This window comes from Sceloporus occidentalis, unplaced genomic scaffold (assembly GCF_023333645.1).
Source record: "Sceloporus occidentalis isolate IW3139 unplaced genomic scaffold, rSceOcc1.0.p SCAF_1, whole genome shotgun sequence".
NCBI classification, from domain to species: domain Eukaryota; kingdom Metazoa; phylum Chordata; class Lepidosauria; order Squamata; family Phrynosomatidae; genus Sceloporus; species Sceloporus occidentalis.
In genome coordinates, this window is record NW_028316981.1 from 56,345,829 (window position 1) to 56,360,125 (window position 14,297).

The window sequence follows — 14,297 nt, forward strand, 5'->3', positions numbered from 1 at the left end:
ATACAATGAAACAATCTTAATTTCTTCCAAGATAGAAACTTGTTCAGTTGATTGCCTTCTATGAGTTTGTTGCTGTAATTGTGTTACTGCTGAAGTAGTTATATTTTTAGAAGTTGCCATCCTTTCTTTTCTCTTTCTTTTATTTTTCCTCGTTTTATTATGTCCTTTTGAAGATTTAGTCTGATGTTTTATTTTCCAGTAAGGGATTCTTTCTATAATTTTCCAAATTATATTTTTTATATTTTTATATATTTTATAATCTTCCAAATTTGTATCTTTTAGTTCAAAACAATCTTACTTCCCTCATTAAAGTTTATATCAATAAGTTTCAAGTCATTAAAAAATAAACAAGTCCTTGAAATTCAAGCTAGAGGTTGATTTCACATAGGACCTTAGAGTCAAATGCAGTCGGATATATTAAATCAAAACTGAATTTATTTAAGCTAATTCATTCACTGCAAACATTCAAAATAAATTCCATTGTTTGGTTCTGCAGGTGTAATTGATTCAAGCTAAATCAAATCTTTTATATTCAGTCCATTCACATAAATCAATTTTAATTCATTAAATTGTTTCTGAAAGCAAGTTGATTTTGTTAAGGTCCTTTAAAGCTAGTCTAAGACCAATAAGTAAAGTTGAAATCAGTCAGTATATCAGTATAGCAGAAAAAGCTAATTGGCATGAGTGTTTAATCAGAATAAATTTATTGAATTGCAGATTTCTTCCATATACTGTACAGCATATTCACTTTTAAACCAGATTATTTCTGGAGCAAAAGACAGAGGGAGATATTTTCTGATAAGTTGCTCCTTATTCCATCAGGTTTGCTTGCATCTCCTGTTTATTTAAACTATCTTTTCTTCCTTCCCTTCTTACACACTCTCTGATCTTATATTTCCTTTCTTTTGTTAGTTTATCCTTTGTATCTTTTCTCTTTTCTTCCCTTCTTTCTCTCTCTCTCTTTACTCCCTCTTAGGTCCTTAGCTCAATAATCTGCAGTTTCTTCTTCCTGTTTTTTCCGTCTCTCAGCTGGTTCCAATCTTTCCTCTCAGTACCAGCTTTTGCCTTATCGTCTTTCTTTTCCTCTCACCTTCCATCGGGTTCTTGATTCTGATATCTCAATGTCTTGGTCTATTTTAGAGTGGTCTTCTCCCCATTTTACATTATGTTGCTCTTTATTTTATAAAGCAAAGAGGTGGCATTTGGCGCTAGCGGACTTCACCACTACAACTGCTGCTGCACTGCAGGGTTTCTCCCCATGGCTGTCTCCTGGCTTTCTCTGCGCTCGCTTCCACTCCCTCTCTCGGGGTCTGCATAAGCTTACTCCCAGCCAAAGAGAAGCCTATGTGGGGTTCCTCTGAATCCTTTATGCCAAAAGGGTTTTCAGAGAAGAGGTTTTTTTTAAGTTGTTAAATGGCTAAAAATAAAACAATTCTACACAGCACAGAGCGGCGTTTCTACGGAGCTCCTTCAAAACATGGCTCATGCCCTCCCACACTCACCGGAAGTCCCACAATGAAACAATTCTTAGTACAAAAATTAAAATACAACTAAAATAAACGTGTAGCCATGAATGATACAATAACTTCTTACCTTTTGCCCACCAGGACCACGTGCACCTGGAAAACCTGTTGAGCCTTTCTCTCCCTGTTCACCTCTTACTCCCTATTGGATAAAACTGCTGGTTACTGAAAACATGCCACATGAAAATAACCAATTTCAATTGCAGGTATTTTCCTGACCAGATAATGCCTAGTTCTATTTTTTGAGAATTTATGACCAGCATCTAGTACTGTTAATCCCCAGTGTGTACTTGATGTGTATATGTGTGTTGAGTACCTTCAATTTACTTCCAATTTATAGCATAGGAGTTTCTTGCCAAGATTTATTAAGGGGCAGATAGACTTTGCTTTCCTCTGAGGCTGGGAGAATATAACTTGCCCAAGCCACTCAGTAGGTTTCCATGGCCAAGTGGGGATTTGAACTCTGGTCTTCAGAACTGTACTCCCACATTCAAACCATAATACTACGCTGGCTCTCTGTGTATTTGGGGGATACCTAACGAGTGACAGTGTTATTAACTCTGTTCCTACCATATACATATTAATATGTTTTCTTTTCATGAATAAGGAATAGTCTTTGGGTTCATTTATAGAACCAAATTCTATGTTAACACATTAAAAATGATCTTCCCTGTCATACTGTTTAGCACTAACAATTCCTCACACTGACTGATTCCACATTGTATATTTGTAGAATACAGATTTGGCACTATTTCTTTCAAGGTGTTCTAACTTTTGGCTCATGGTGTCTTAGAACTTAGCTGAAGGTAACATTTTTAGTTTCTGGAATGTGCTCTGGGCACAGTGTGGAAAAGTTCCTTTTTTGAATTACACCTCTTCAAATGCACCAACCAGCTTGACCAAAGCTATAGTCCAAACTTTTAAAAAACTTTTTCTAGCTTTGGTTCTGGGCTAGCAACTTCGACTTGTATGTGTGAAATGCAACAGAAATACAAATCTATGTCAATTCTGTGCATTGCCTTTGGACAAAGGCATGTAGCCCACACCCAATCCAATTTCTTCCCCAGCAAGTTTAATAAGCAGCTGTTCTGGAATTTGCTATGGTACCTTCTCTCCAGGAATGCCCTGGTCTCCTTTGTCTCCTTTGTCTCCTTCCATCCCTTTCAGGCCACGATCTCCCTAGAGAAAGGTGAAGGAAATTGCCAAAATCACCAAAAGTGGAGTTAGAATACAAATAATATGACATGTTATGCCAAAATAATATGACATTGGTATGGGACTGAACATCAAAAAGCACGTAAAAGGAAAACATCTGTAAAGTTGGCAGATACAAAGTTTCAAGGGTCACAGCTATTTTTTAGGCAGCCATGACACTTACTGATTCACCTTTGTTCCCCCGAGCACCTGGTGGGCCTTCCACAATAGCAGTATCACCCTATAATTGAGAAAAGGTAACATTCAATAAGAGATAAAATCTTTTTGTTTGGCAGAAGCATAAGCTTCTATTGGTACTGTGAGGAAACATTCTCTCCTGAGCAAATCCAAGCACACAAATTAATAAACACCAACCAAAGGTTTCAAACATACAGAATCAAGTCTAGTGTTAACTAAAGTATGCTAACTAATATAGAAATATTTGGAATATTTGAAATACAGAACAGACTCAACACATTCAATATACATTCCTATCCACAAAAAAGGAGACACAAAAGATTGCAGCAACTATAGGACCATAGCATTAATTTCTCAAATAAGCAAAGAGATCTTGTAGCACCTTTGGGACTAACTGAAAGAAATAAGTTGGTAGCATGAGCTTTCATAGACTTAAGTCTACTTCCTCAGATGCATTTGGTCTTATGTCTGTTCCTGGTTTCCAAAGGTGCTACAAGATCTCTCTACATATTGATTTCATAGACTAACATGGCTATATCTTTGAATTCTACCACACTAGCAAAATTATGCTTAAAATTTTGCAATACAGACTCCAACGGCATATGGAAAGAGAAATCCCTGAGGTACAGGCAGGGTTCAGGAAAGGTAAAGGCACTAGGGACCACACTGCAAACATATGATGGATAATGGAGCACACCAAGGAATTCCAAAAGAAGATCAGCATGTGCTTTATAGACTACAGCAAAGCCTTTGGCTGCATTGATCATGAAATACTCTAAAAGCCATGGGAATCCCATGACATTTGATAGTCCTGATGAGAATCTGTACTCAGGATACGAGACCACTGTTAGAACAGAATATGGTGAAAAAGAATTGATCACAAATGTCAAAGGGGTCAGGCAAGGCTGCAACTGATCACCCTACTTGTTCAACTTATATGCAGAAAGCATCATATGAACAGCAGGTTTAGAAGGAGGAGGGGTGACGATAGGACAGCCAAGTACAATTGAATAATAAAGTTAGAATCTTCCAAGCCATCACTTCGTATGGATGTTAGAACTGGACAGTGAAGAAAATGGATAAAAAGAAAATAAACTGGTTTGAGATGTGGTGCTCGAGAAGAGGGCTGAGGATAAACAAGACAAACAAATGAGTCTTGAACAAGCCTGAAATACCCCTAGAAGCCAAAATGATAAAACTGAGGCTGTTGTAGTTTGGTCATATTATGAGAAGGCATGACTCATTAGAAAAACCAATAATGCTTGGAAAAGAGGAAGGTAGCAGAAAGAGAGGAAGGCCATATGCCAGATGGCTAGACTCAATTAGGGAGAACAGGGTGGCTTGGAAATGTCTCATCCACAGGGTTGCTGTGAGTCAAGGTTGTTCCAAGGGCAGTTAACAACAACAAAGGTTTTCACTGTAATGTGGCAAAAGTCAGGGTACAGATTAGTCCCAAGAGAATACACAACTAGAGAGTTGTAACTGTGGTAGACTAAGGTTTGTTTAGCTCAGTATGATCCATAATTACTAACAGTGTCTCCAGAGTTTCAGAAAGGAGCCTTTCCTGCCTCTACCTGGAGACTAGTGATTGAATCTGGAACATGCATGGGCCGTGGCCATATAGTCTTAAGTCCATAAACTGAAAATATGGAGGTGGTATGGAGTCTCCAGGTGAACAGCATCTTTTCAGCTTTCCTAAGGTAAGGCTAATATGCATCAGCTGGAAACACTGTTTTTAGACACTCTTTGAATGCAGCTCAGAATGAAGCTCCATTTAAAGTGCAAAAATCAGTTATAATCTTGGAACTGACAATATACTCACTTTGTCTCCTTTTGGCCCCATGAGCCCAACATCTCCCTAGAAGAGAAAAAAGTATAGGTTAAAACAAGTTTGTAAAATTCATGATTGTCAAGATTTGGGTATAATTTAGGTTATTCTTTACTCCAAATAGCCTGACTGAGAACATATTTAGGGAACTGTTGTTATTATTCCTAATATTTATAATGTGTGGCACTTTACAACCCAGGTTACAAAGGCAGATATTTTCCTCAAAAAGCTCAGGCAGCTTCAGTCTTTGGAATGGACTGAATGCTCAGAATGTGTTGTTAATCTCTGAGTCTTCTTTGGAACTTTGCCCTGTTACAGACTGCCAAAATAAAGCTGCTTCGGGTCTCTTTGGAGGTATGCTGTTTAAATGATGCATGCATCCTAAGAATCTGGAAGCTGCACCAAAGCTGCACTCCAGTGCTTAGGAATGGAGTGTGGCTTTGGTATGACCTCTGGACTCTTAGGACCCATGCATCATTTAAATAGCATACCTCCAAAGAGACCTGAAGCAGCTTTATTTTGGCAGTCTGTAACAGGCCTTTGAGGGTTGTTAAAATAAAAGTTACAAGCAGGATAAGCAAGGTAAAGAAAGGGGGCATACTATTTGTTGCATTTTGTTGTATGCCTTCCTGTCATTTTTGACTTACAGTGATGCTAAGGTGAACCTATCACAGGGTTTTCTGAGTGTGTGTGTGACTCATCCAAAGTCACCCAGTGTGTTTCCATGTGGGGAACTGAACTCTGATCTCCATCTACACCATGCTGGCATACTACGCTGGCATACTATACCTCTGTTCATTTCATCTGTACACTGCCTTTCTCTCAGAGTGGGACCCAAGGCAGCCCCCAGAGAGAGATTAGCATTTGATCTCTCTTCAAAGTGTCTCCTTTTGCCCAAAATTCAAGTTTTATGGCACAGCAGGTCATAGGCTAGGTAGAAGACACTCTTCCCTTTCATCTTTTCTAAATACAACTCCCCACTACGAAAACTTAACTTACCTTATCACCTCTTTCCCCTCGGTTTCCTGGAGGCCCCTAAAGACAAAACATAAAGGAAGTCAATTCAGAATGGCAACCAGTGCTTATACTCAAGTTTGAGGGGAAAGAGAAAGAAAAGCATCAGATATTTACTGCAGGACCACGGTCTCCCTCCAGCCCTGGGCGCCCATCTTCACCCTGCGGGGGGGAAAAAAGAAGCAAACATTTAGAGACAGAACAAAGGGAATAATATTTGGGGTACAGTGGCTGGGTTGTGCACAATTGAGAGATGTACTGCCTCATAACACCCTGAAAGCAGACATTTTTATTCAGACAAACTAAGTGCAGATTTCTTGCAGAAGGGTTTTTTTTTAAAAATTGGTCATATGCTGTCTATTTCTTTTTCTATTTCTTTTCCTATTGTATTTTAGAATGTGTTTTTTATTCTGTTTTCATTAAGATTTTGCTCTCAACCAATATTTTCTTACTCTCACCTTAAGCATCAGGGTGTAATTCAAGAAACAATAAAAAGAAGGGAAGCAAGTAATGTATGAGACTAATCCATAAAAAGGATGTCATAGGGGCTGTACAGACTGCCCCAAAAGGCAGCCTGAAGCTGCCTCTATCTGCACCAGATCAGGACTGCAGCAATCGTATGCCATGGCCCCGATCTCTCCTTTCCAAGGCACAAAATGGAGTCTCAAAAAGTGACTCCTTTCTGCGCCCTGCAAAGGGTGCCATACCGGCTGGCGCACAGCTTTTCTGCGCTCCTTTAGTGCTACGTCATGTAGATGCAGAGCAGTAGGAGCGCCATGATGCCACACTGTGTGGAGCGGTGCGCAGCATCACACCAGTCTGGGAGTGGAGTCAGGGTGTGTGTCATGTGGACGCCACACCCTGATTCTGCCTCCAGGCCGGCTTTAATTTCCAGTCTGTCAAGCTCCATAGTTAAACTAAGGTCCAAAACACACTGCAGAAAAAAACCAGTTCGAGACTGCTTTAACTGTCCTGGTTCAATGCTAGGGAATCCTGGGAACTGCAGTTTTGTGAGACATTTAACCTTCTCAGTCAGATCTCTGGTGCTACTGTAAACTACAATTTCCAGGATTACCTAGCACTGAGACAGGGGAGTTAAAGCAGTCTCAAACTGGATTATTTCTGCAGTGTGTTTCAGAATGAAATTAAATCTGCAGAAGAGATCAAAGCATGGCTTCTTTATAGTTTGTTAATTGTTCATTGAAGAGCACAACATTGCCTTTGCGAGTGATGATAAGAGATGTGACTTGCCCACGGTCATCCAGTGAGTTTACATAGCTGAGTAGGGATTTGAACTGTGATTTCCAAAGTTCAACACTCAAACCATATACACCATGCTGGCTCTCAGAGTGTGTTGTTGTTGTGTGCCTTCAAATCATTCCTGACTTATGGTGACCCTAAGACAAACCTAAGACGGGGTTTTCTTGGCAAGATTTGTTCAGAGGTGGTTTGCCATTGCATTTCCTGAGGCTAAGAACATGTGACTTGCCCAAGGTCACCTTGTGAGTTTCATGTCTGAGCTGGGAATTGAACTCTGGTCTCCTTAGTCCAATGCTCAAACCACTACCTTAATAGTACTTGAACAAGATTATTCCACTGCAAGGGTGCCTGGGAGTTCATTTTTGTTTCTGTGTAATGGAAGCATGCTAAGATACATACACGTGGACCTGGATCTCCTCGTTCTCCTCTAGCACCTGGCTGTCCAACCCCTGTGTCCCCCTAAAAAACAGAAAGAATATGATGAAGAATACTGTTGCTATCTGTAGCAACTCCTCAATGAATTAAACGAGTAAAAACACAGGAAAACCTTTAATCTGCTTCTGTGTCCTCAAACTTAGTAAGAATGAGGTTTTACCAGAAAATACAAATGTAATCCAAAGTAATAAAATATCAAAACAGTACTTCAAAAAAAATTCAGTTAGTAGTGCAAAAATAAAGTGCAATATAGCAGAATCTTGGGCAGAAATCAAGTTCCTGCATGGTTTTAAACATATATCTGAAATTACAGGAGTGAAGCCTTCTTTTTCTTACATAGAAAGTTTAGGTGTTATACATTTTTCAACCAGTTGTCAGAACTCCAGGCAAAATGATTCATAAGGATTAGTAGCTCTAGGAAAGACCACATTGTACAAAGTAACCAAAAAGTTGATTGTAAGTCATTTCTGAAAACCCTCATCACAGGATTTTCTTGGCAAGATTTTTTCAGAGGAGGTTTGCCTTTGCCTCCTTCTGAATCTGGGAATGTGTGACATTTTAAAAATCATCCAGTGGGTTTCCATGGTTGAGTGGGGATTTTAAGCCTGGTCTCCAAAGTCATAGTACAACCCTTAAACCACCACACCATGCCGACTCTCAGTAGGCTGACAGAGGCAGCTATATTGGGAGAAAGGCGGGATATAAGTAAATAAAATAACAATAATGCCTTTCTATTGCATTTTGCAATTGCTGAATGGTAAGGTCTTACCTTGTCACCTTTCACTCCAGGGATGCCTTGTGCACCCTGAAATAAAGAGTTTGTGAAAGAAAAGTTTGAAAGAAAAATATTAATATTTCAGCACCGGCACAGGAATGTGCATATGTAACACTGTGATAGATGGGTTAGAACCCCTATAGGCTGCATAACCTATATCCCCAATACCCTAGTACTTACTGATGATCCTGGTGGTCCAGGGGGTCCTGGAGATCCTGCAGTGCCATCTCTCCCAGGGAAGCCAATAAGACCCTGATACAGAAAAGACATTTCAATTCAGAGGCCCAAGACAGATTCTCATAATCTGCATTCCAATAGTGGGAGGGACCTGAGCCAAAACTGGAGAGAGTTATGGATACATCTTAATGTTGTTCTACATACAAGGTAAGGGAAAATCTTTGCACCAAGCTTCCCCAGCTTGTGCAAGTTTTCCTCTATCAGCCTAGTTAGAGCCACAGATTTGGACGTAGCCTGGGAGAGGATGCATGGCCTTGGGAGAGTGGAAGTCAAGACTGAGATGCGTATAGATGCATATTTGGCCCGTTGGTTAGAGGTTCTCCACTCTGCCTTGAAGTTTTAATCTATGACATGAGCCATCCACTAATACAAAGGCAAAAATTTGAATCACATGACCTTCTTCTTTCAAATTTAATTGGAGTTGCTCAAGGCAGTAAAAAAAAAAGTTCATATAAACCAAATCATTGCTCTTCCTTATGGAAAGCAAAGCATCTATCAAGAGGTTAATTCTTAGCTGAAGAATGGGCATGTGTTGATATGGTGGTCCTGAATCCTACCAGTCATTTATTTTGACAAGAAAGAAATCAGAGCAGGAGAATTTAAAAGATGGTGGTTTTATCTCTCTTACCCTCTCCCCTGGAGGTCCTGGTTGACCAATCAGCCCATTCTCTCCTCTCAGGCCTGGCTGGCCTGGAGTCCCAGCCACACCTGGCATACCTGAGGGTCCTGGTGGTCCAGGTGACCCAGGATCTCCCTGTTAGGAAGCCACAAAACAGCTGTCAAACCAGAACCTACACTCCTTAGTGCATATAAAAGAAAACCAGATTAATACACCCTTTTCTGTTCTTCTGCAGACAGTGATGAACCACTGAGAATTCATTTTAAAAAGCTGTATAACATCTCCACTTTTTTTTTTGAGCCATTCTAGGGAGTTTATTGCATGCAATTTTCACACTGACCTGGGCATGGGACAAGATTGGGCTAGAACAGGTTAAAACTGATTTTACCATGCACAAAATTGCTGTTGCGTTGATGTCCGACCACCATTTATCCTCCAGCAGTGCTCTGGAGGCCATTTTTGATACTATGGTTTTGCATGTGGTTGCTGAGACCCTAATCCACCTTTGTAAGGGGTGGCTTGATGCCATCCCTTTGGGGCAGTCTGTTTTTTCCCTTTATAGCATTTAAAACATAAAAGGGAATATAAACAGCACATAGCATTCAAAGACAATTCTGCTACAACCAGTTCATAACCAAAGGCTGGTTTAAATGAAAAGATCTTTGCTAGCCCATGAAAAGATAGCAAAGAGGTAGCCAAGCAAATCTCCTGGGAGAGAGAATCCCATAGTCTAGGAGGAGCCACTGTGAAGACTCTTTACATGTCCTCACCAAATGAGCCTGTAATGATGGTGGACCCCTCTCCAATGATCTTAAAACTTGGGAAGCTGCATATAGGGAGGTATGAAGGTCTTTGAGATAGTCTGGAGCCAAGTTGTGCAGGGCTTTATAGAACATAACTTAGCACACTGAATTGTGCCCAGAAATGGATCAGTAGGCAGTGAAGCTGTTGAAACAAGGCAGTTATGTCTTCCTTGTAACCAGCCCTGGTTAGAAGTGCAGTGACAGCATTTTGGAGTTGCTGAAGTTTCTATGCACTCTTGCCTACTACTGAAACTTGGCATCTAGTTCAGGTCTGAGTCCAAGAGTATGCCCAAACTGGGAACCTGAAATTTCAGGGGGAGTGTCCCCATACAGCAAAGGTAGTATCCCTGATCTGGCTTTCAAGTGGCCAGAAGCACTTCTGTCTTATCTGGTTTGAGATTCAGTTTATTCACCTTCAACCAGTCTATTACTGACAGCACACATTGGCTCAACACCAAAACACGTTTTTGGAAACACGTGGAAACGAGGAATAAAGGTAGGTAGCTGTGAAGAAATTACCTTCAAGCCTGGAGGTCCAGTCTGACCAGGGGGTCCTTCAAGGCCAATCCCAAGTGAACCCTGCATGGTAGAGGTGGAAGAAAAGATGAGTAAATGTTGAATAAATAATTAATAGGATCTAGTTGTTTATGTCACCAAAATCTGAGCTGATTGAGAATTCTATGGCTGTTATTAAATTAAACATAATAGAATATGGGGTCTAGTCTACTTCCAGAGGGTTCACTGGCAGAATAGTTGAGATGGATATGACAATTTCTGGGACCAAAACAAAGATGTCCTCAATTACATATACCCTTCTGATTGTTGCCGAGTTCCTACCTGCCAATACCACATTTCGTTACAATTCCCACACTTCCCAAAGCCAACCTCTCTGGGAATGATGGGGTTGTAGTCAAACATATCTGGAGGAAACCATGTTGGGGAAGCCTGCATTTGCAGATAGTGCAAATGATGCAGAGTATCAGAATACAATAGACAACATGAATAAGGTAAATACTCAGTTACTCTTAGGGACAGGAGAAACACTTCAAAACAAATTTTTAGGCTGTGACCAACAGATGCACACATAAAATACACAACAGGCACTTCATACCTTTTCTCCTTTGATTCCAGAAGATCCTTTAGCTCCCTATTAATATCCAAAGACAAGAAATATAAAACAAGTAAAGGTTATTATATATAGAGCTAATATTGACCACTCTAAAAAAATTACTCCATTTTAGATAATCATATATTGCAGGAAATTCTTCTTATTGTTCAACTTACATTTCTATTTTGTCACTATCTATCCTGTCTGTGTGTATGTGAGTGTGTACACACACACACACACACACACACGCACACAGAGTATTTTCAACCAGGCTTGTGATGGTGCAAGCATGTGAGGTGGCTTTAGCCTATTCACTGTCTAGTTCTATTCACAAATACATGAGCATGGATCTCTCCAGTCTCCCTATGGAGTTAGGCATTCCCCTTAGGGAAACATGAATTAAGATGGTGCATGCTAAGCCTCCTAACAATAAAACCACAATAATTTCAAAAGAGACTTTTGTGCTGTCCTTGCTGGTGTGATGACTGGACTAAGTGCTTTACAGTACATGCTACAGTACTTACATCTTCTCCGGGATCTCCAGGTTCCCCCTGATTGCCAGGTTCACCCTAGGGCAGAAAAAGAAAGGTTATCGAATGAGATTTACACTAAAAAGAAGCAAAGGACACCGTTGTTAAAGAAAAAAAGGCCAAGGTTCATGCCTTGAGGACCGATCCTCACCTTCTCTCCTCGAGGGCCAGGTAGACCTCGATCACCTTTGGCACCCTAAAAAGCAGAAAGATAAGCACTGAGTCTTGGTTTTGGGAATGGGTCTGAAAAATTACAGTGGAAAGGTATAAGGCCAACTCACCGGTTTTCCAAAAATTTCTCCATCAAAATCACCTGGTTCACCCTAAAACACATCATGTAGATATTCAGCATGGTAGAATCCTTCAAATTCTGCCACCACCACCACCACCCTATCTCCAACAAAATTATTCTGGACCTATTGCAGACACCACTTTTGAACACTGCAGTCTTTTGAGTTGGAGTCTGGGTATTGAGGCTTCTTCTACAATCTTTCCCAAGCTATGAAAGCACCCAGTAATTTTGCATCCCAGTTCTTAGTCCCATCAGAGTACATTATACACATTTACACATTAATCCATGTAGAGTTTGGCCTACCTTCTCGCCTTTTATGCCTGGAGGCCCAACAGCAGTCTACAGCCAGCCAAATAGATAAGAGAAGAGAAGACAAGAAAAGGAAGATCAATAGATATGAGAGGCATTAAATGAAAGGAATGGTTGTTATGACGACTTCTTGTAAAATGTACGCAAGTAATTACAGATAGTTAGAAATGTAAGCAATATTTTCTGAAACTCAAGAAGAAGAGGGGTGTACTGTCCTACCTAAACATCAATGTGAATTGTTAATGAACATTTCTGTGAGAGAAAAAGGCATAATTTGGCCATAGAAAACCTAGACTCCTCTGTAGAAGCACTATTTTTGTTAAGTGCCTTCAAGTTAATTTCAACCCAGGACGTCCTTATGGATGAGACACCTCCAAGAGTCCCTATCCTCCACTGTTCTGCTTAGTTCTTGCAAACTCATACCCATGACCTCCCTAATAGAGTCCATCCATCTAGCATGTGGCCTTCCTCTCTTTTTACTTCCTTCCACCTTTCCTAGCATTGTTGGTTTTCTAATGATGTGGCTGAAGTACATCAGCCTCAGTTTTGTCATCTTGGCTCCCAGGGAAATTTCTGGCTTGATCCGCTCTAGGGCCCATTTGTTTGTCTTTTTTGCTGCCCAGGGGATCTTCAGCACTCTTCTCCAGCTCCACATCTCAAATGAATTGATTTCCTTCCTATTTTCTTTCTTAACTGTCCAGCCCTCACATTCATACATGGTAAAAGGAAAAATGATGACTTGTACGATTCTAACTTTTGTGTTCAATTGTATATCTTTGCATTTTAGAATCTTTTCTAGTTCTTTCATAGCTGCCCCCCCATTCTTAATCTTTTTCTGATTTCCTGATTGCAGTTCCTGTTTCTATCAGTGTTTGATCCATGTATGAGAACTCATTACTTCTATTTCTTCGTTGTCTAGCTTGAATTTGTCTAGAATCTCTGTTGTCATTATTTTTGTTTTCTTTATATTCAACAGTAGTCCTGCCTTTGCACTTTCTTCCTTGATCTTTCTTAGCAATTGTTCCAGGCCCTGGTGGTTTTCTGCTAGTATTATGGTGTCATCTGGATATCTTAGATTGATGATATTCCTTTCTCCTATTTTCACTCCTCCTTCTTTTGTGTCCAAGTCTGTTTTCCTTTATGTTCCTATAGTTGATGCAGTCTTTTGTGTCTCCTTTTTTGGGCATGGGGAAGTATATTGATCATTTCCAATCTGTTGGCCATCGTTTTGTTTTCCATATCTGTTGACATATGTTAGCACTAGAGTTGACTCTGTCTATGTGGATTGCCGCAGTTTGATTGGAATACCATCTGTTCCTGATGATTTGTTTGTGATGAAGCACTATACCAAACCACAAAGCCACTGCAATCTTCAAAAGGGGCACTGTGTCCATGATATGACTAATGGATTTCTGTTTGGCAGTGATATATAAATGGGCATCCACCTTGAGAATTATGTCCCCTCTGCAGCACATTAGTCTTCAGTGCTGGTATGTTTTACCGGGGGGGGGGGGGGGGTTCGTGCATTTAATTTTTTTTGTTTATTAGAGTCTGTAAACTACTTCCAGATTTTGTTCAAATGAAAAACAGTGCAGAAATAATTGTAATCAGTCAAACAATCAATATATTTTGGGTTCACATATTTGGCTGATAGTGAATCAAAAAGGAAACAACTGCATTCAGAATGTACAATAAGTGGTCTGTAACAACATCTAGCATATTACAATATTTCTGGAATCACACTGCTAGCTTCTGCTATCCTCTATACTTTCTTTCTCTCTTCCAGTTGTTTTATTTTTGTTTGTCTTGTTAAGGGAAACCTCAAGTAATACATTTTACAAAGATAACTAAGGACCTGTATAAAGAGGCTGGGAAAGATAAAATGATTCAAATAATGATAAATAGATAATCAGTGAAAAACAACAATCAGTGTGATAAAATGTTTCATTATCATTTTAACAATTTTTAAAACATTCTTAATGTTTTAAAACATCAAACACTTTTAAAGATGAGGTACAAAACATTTTAAACAAAGGAAGAAAGGACACAGTCATTTATAAATTTTTTTAAAAGCAAATAGAGTAGTCTTTTCCAACCTATTACCCTCTAGATGCGTTGGACTATAATTCCTAAATTCCCAGACAACATGTCTATGTTTGTTGAGAATGATGG

At 39.8% G+C, this 14,297-nt stretch overlaps 1 protein-coding gene across 1 annotated transcript in view; it reads right to left on the reverse strand.

The window, feature by feature from the left end:
- The window catches only part of COL7A1 (collagen type VII alpha 1 chain), a 198,980-nt gene that overhangs the window by 23,387 nt on the left and 161,296 nt on the right, over positions 1-14,297 (reverse strand). The window contains exons 93-108 of the mRNA XM_089512980.1: positions 12,120-12,155; positions 11,806-11,847; positions 11,676-11,720; positions 11,519-11,563; positions 10,998-11,033; positions 10,406-10,465; positions 9,093-9,218; positions 8,408-8,479; positions 8,222-8,257; positions 7,417-7,476; positions 5,875-5,919; positions 5,743-5,778; positions 4,738-4,773; positions 2,902-2,958; positions 2,631-2,702; positions 1,594-1,665 (exon numbers count right to left, since the gene is read on the reverse strand). Of these exons, the coding sequence (XP_089369106.1) occupies positions 1,594-1,665; positions 2,631-2,702; positions 2,902-2,958; positions 4,738-4,773; positions 5,743-5,778; positions 5,875-5,919; positions 7,417-7,476; positions 8,222-8,257; positions 8,408-8,479; positions 9,093-9,218; positions 10,406-10,465; positions 10,998-11,033; positions 11,519-11,563; positions 11,676-11,720; positions 11,806-11,847; positions 12,120-12,155 (876 nt within the window). The remainder of the gene's footprint in view (positions 1-1,593; positions 1,666-2,630; positions 2,703-2,901; positions 2,959-4,737; positions 4,774-5,742; positions 5,779-5,874; positions 5,920-7,416; positions 7,477-8,221; positions 8,258-8,407; positions 8,480-9,092; positions 9,219-10,405; positions 10,466-10,997; positions 11,034-11,518; positions 11,564-11,675; positions 11,721-11,805; positions 11,848-12,119; positions 12,156-14,297) is intronic.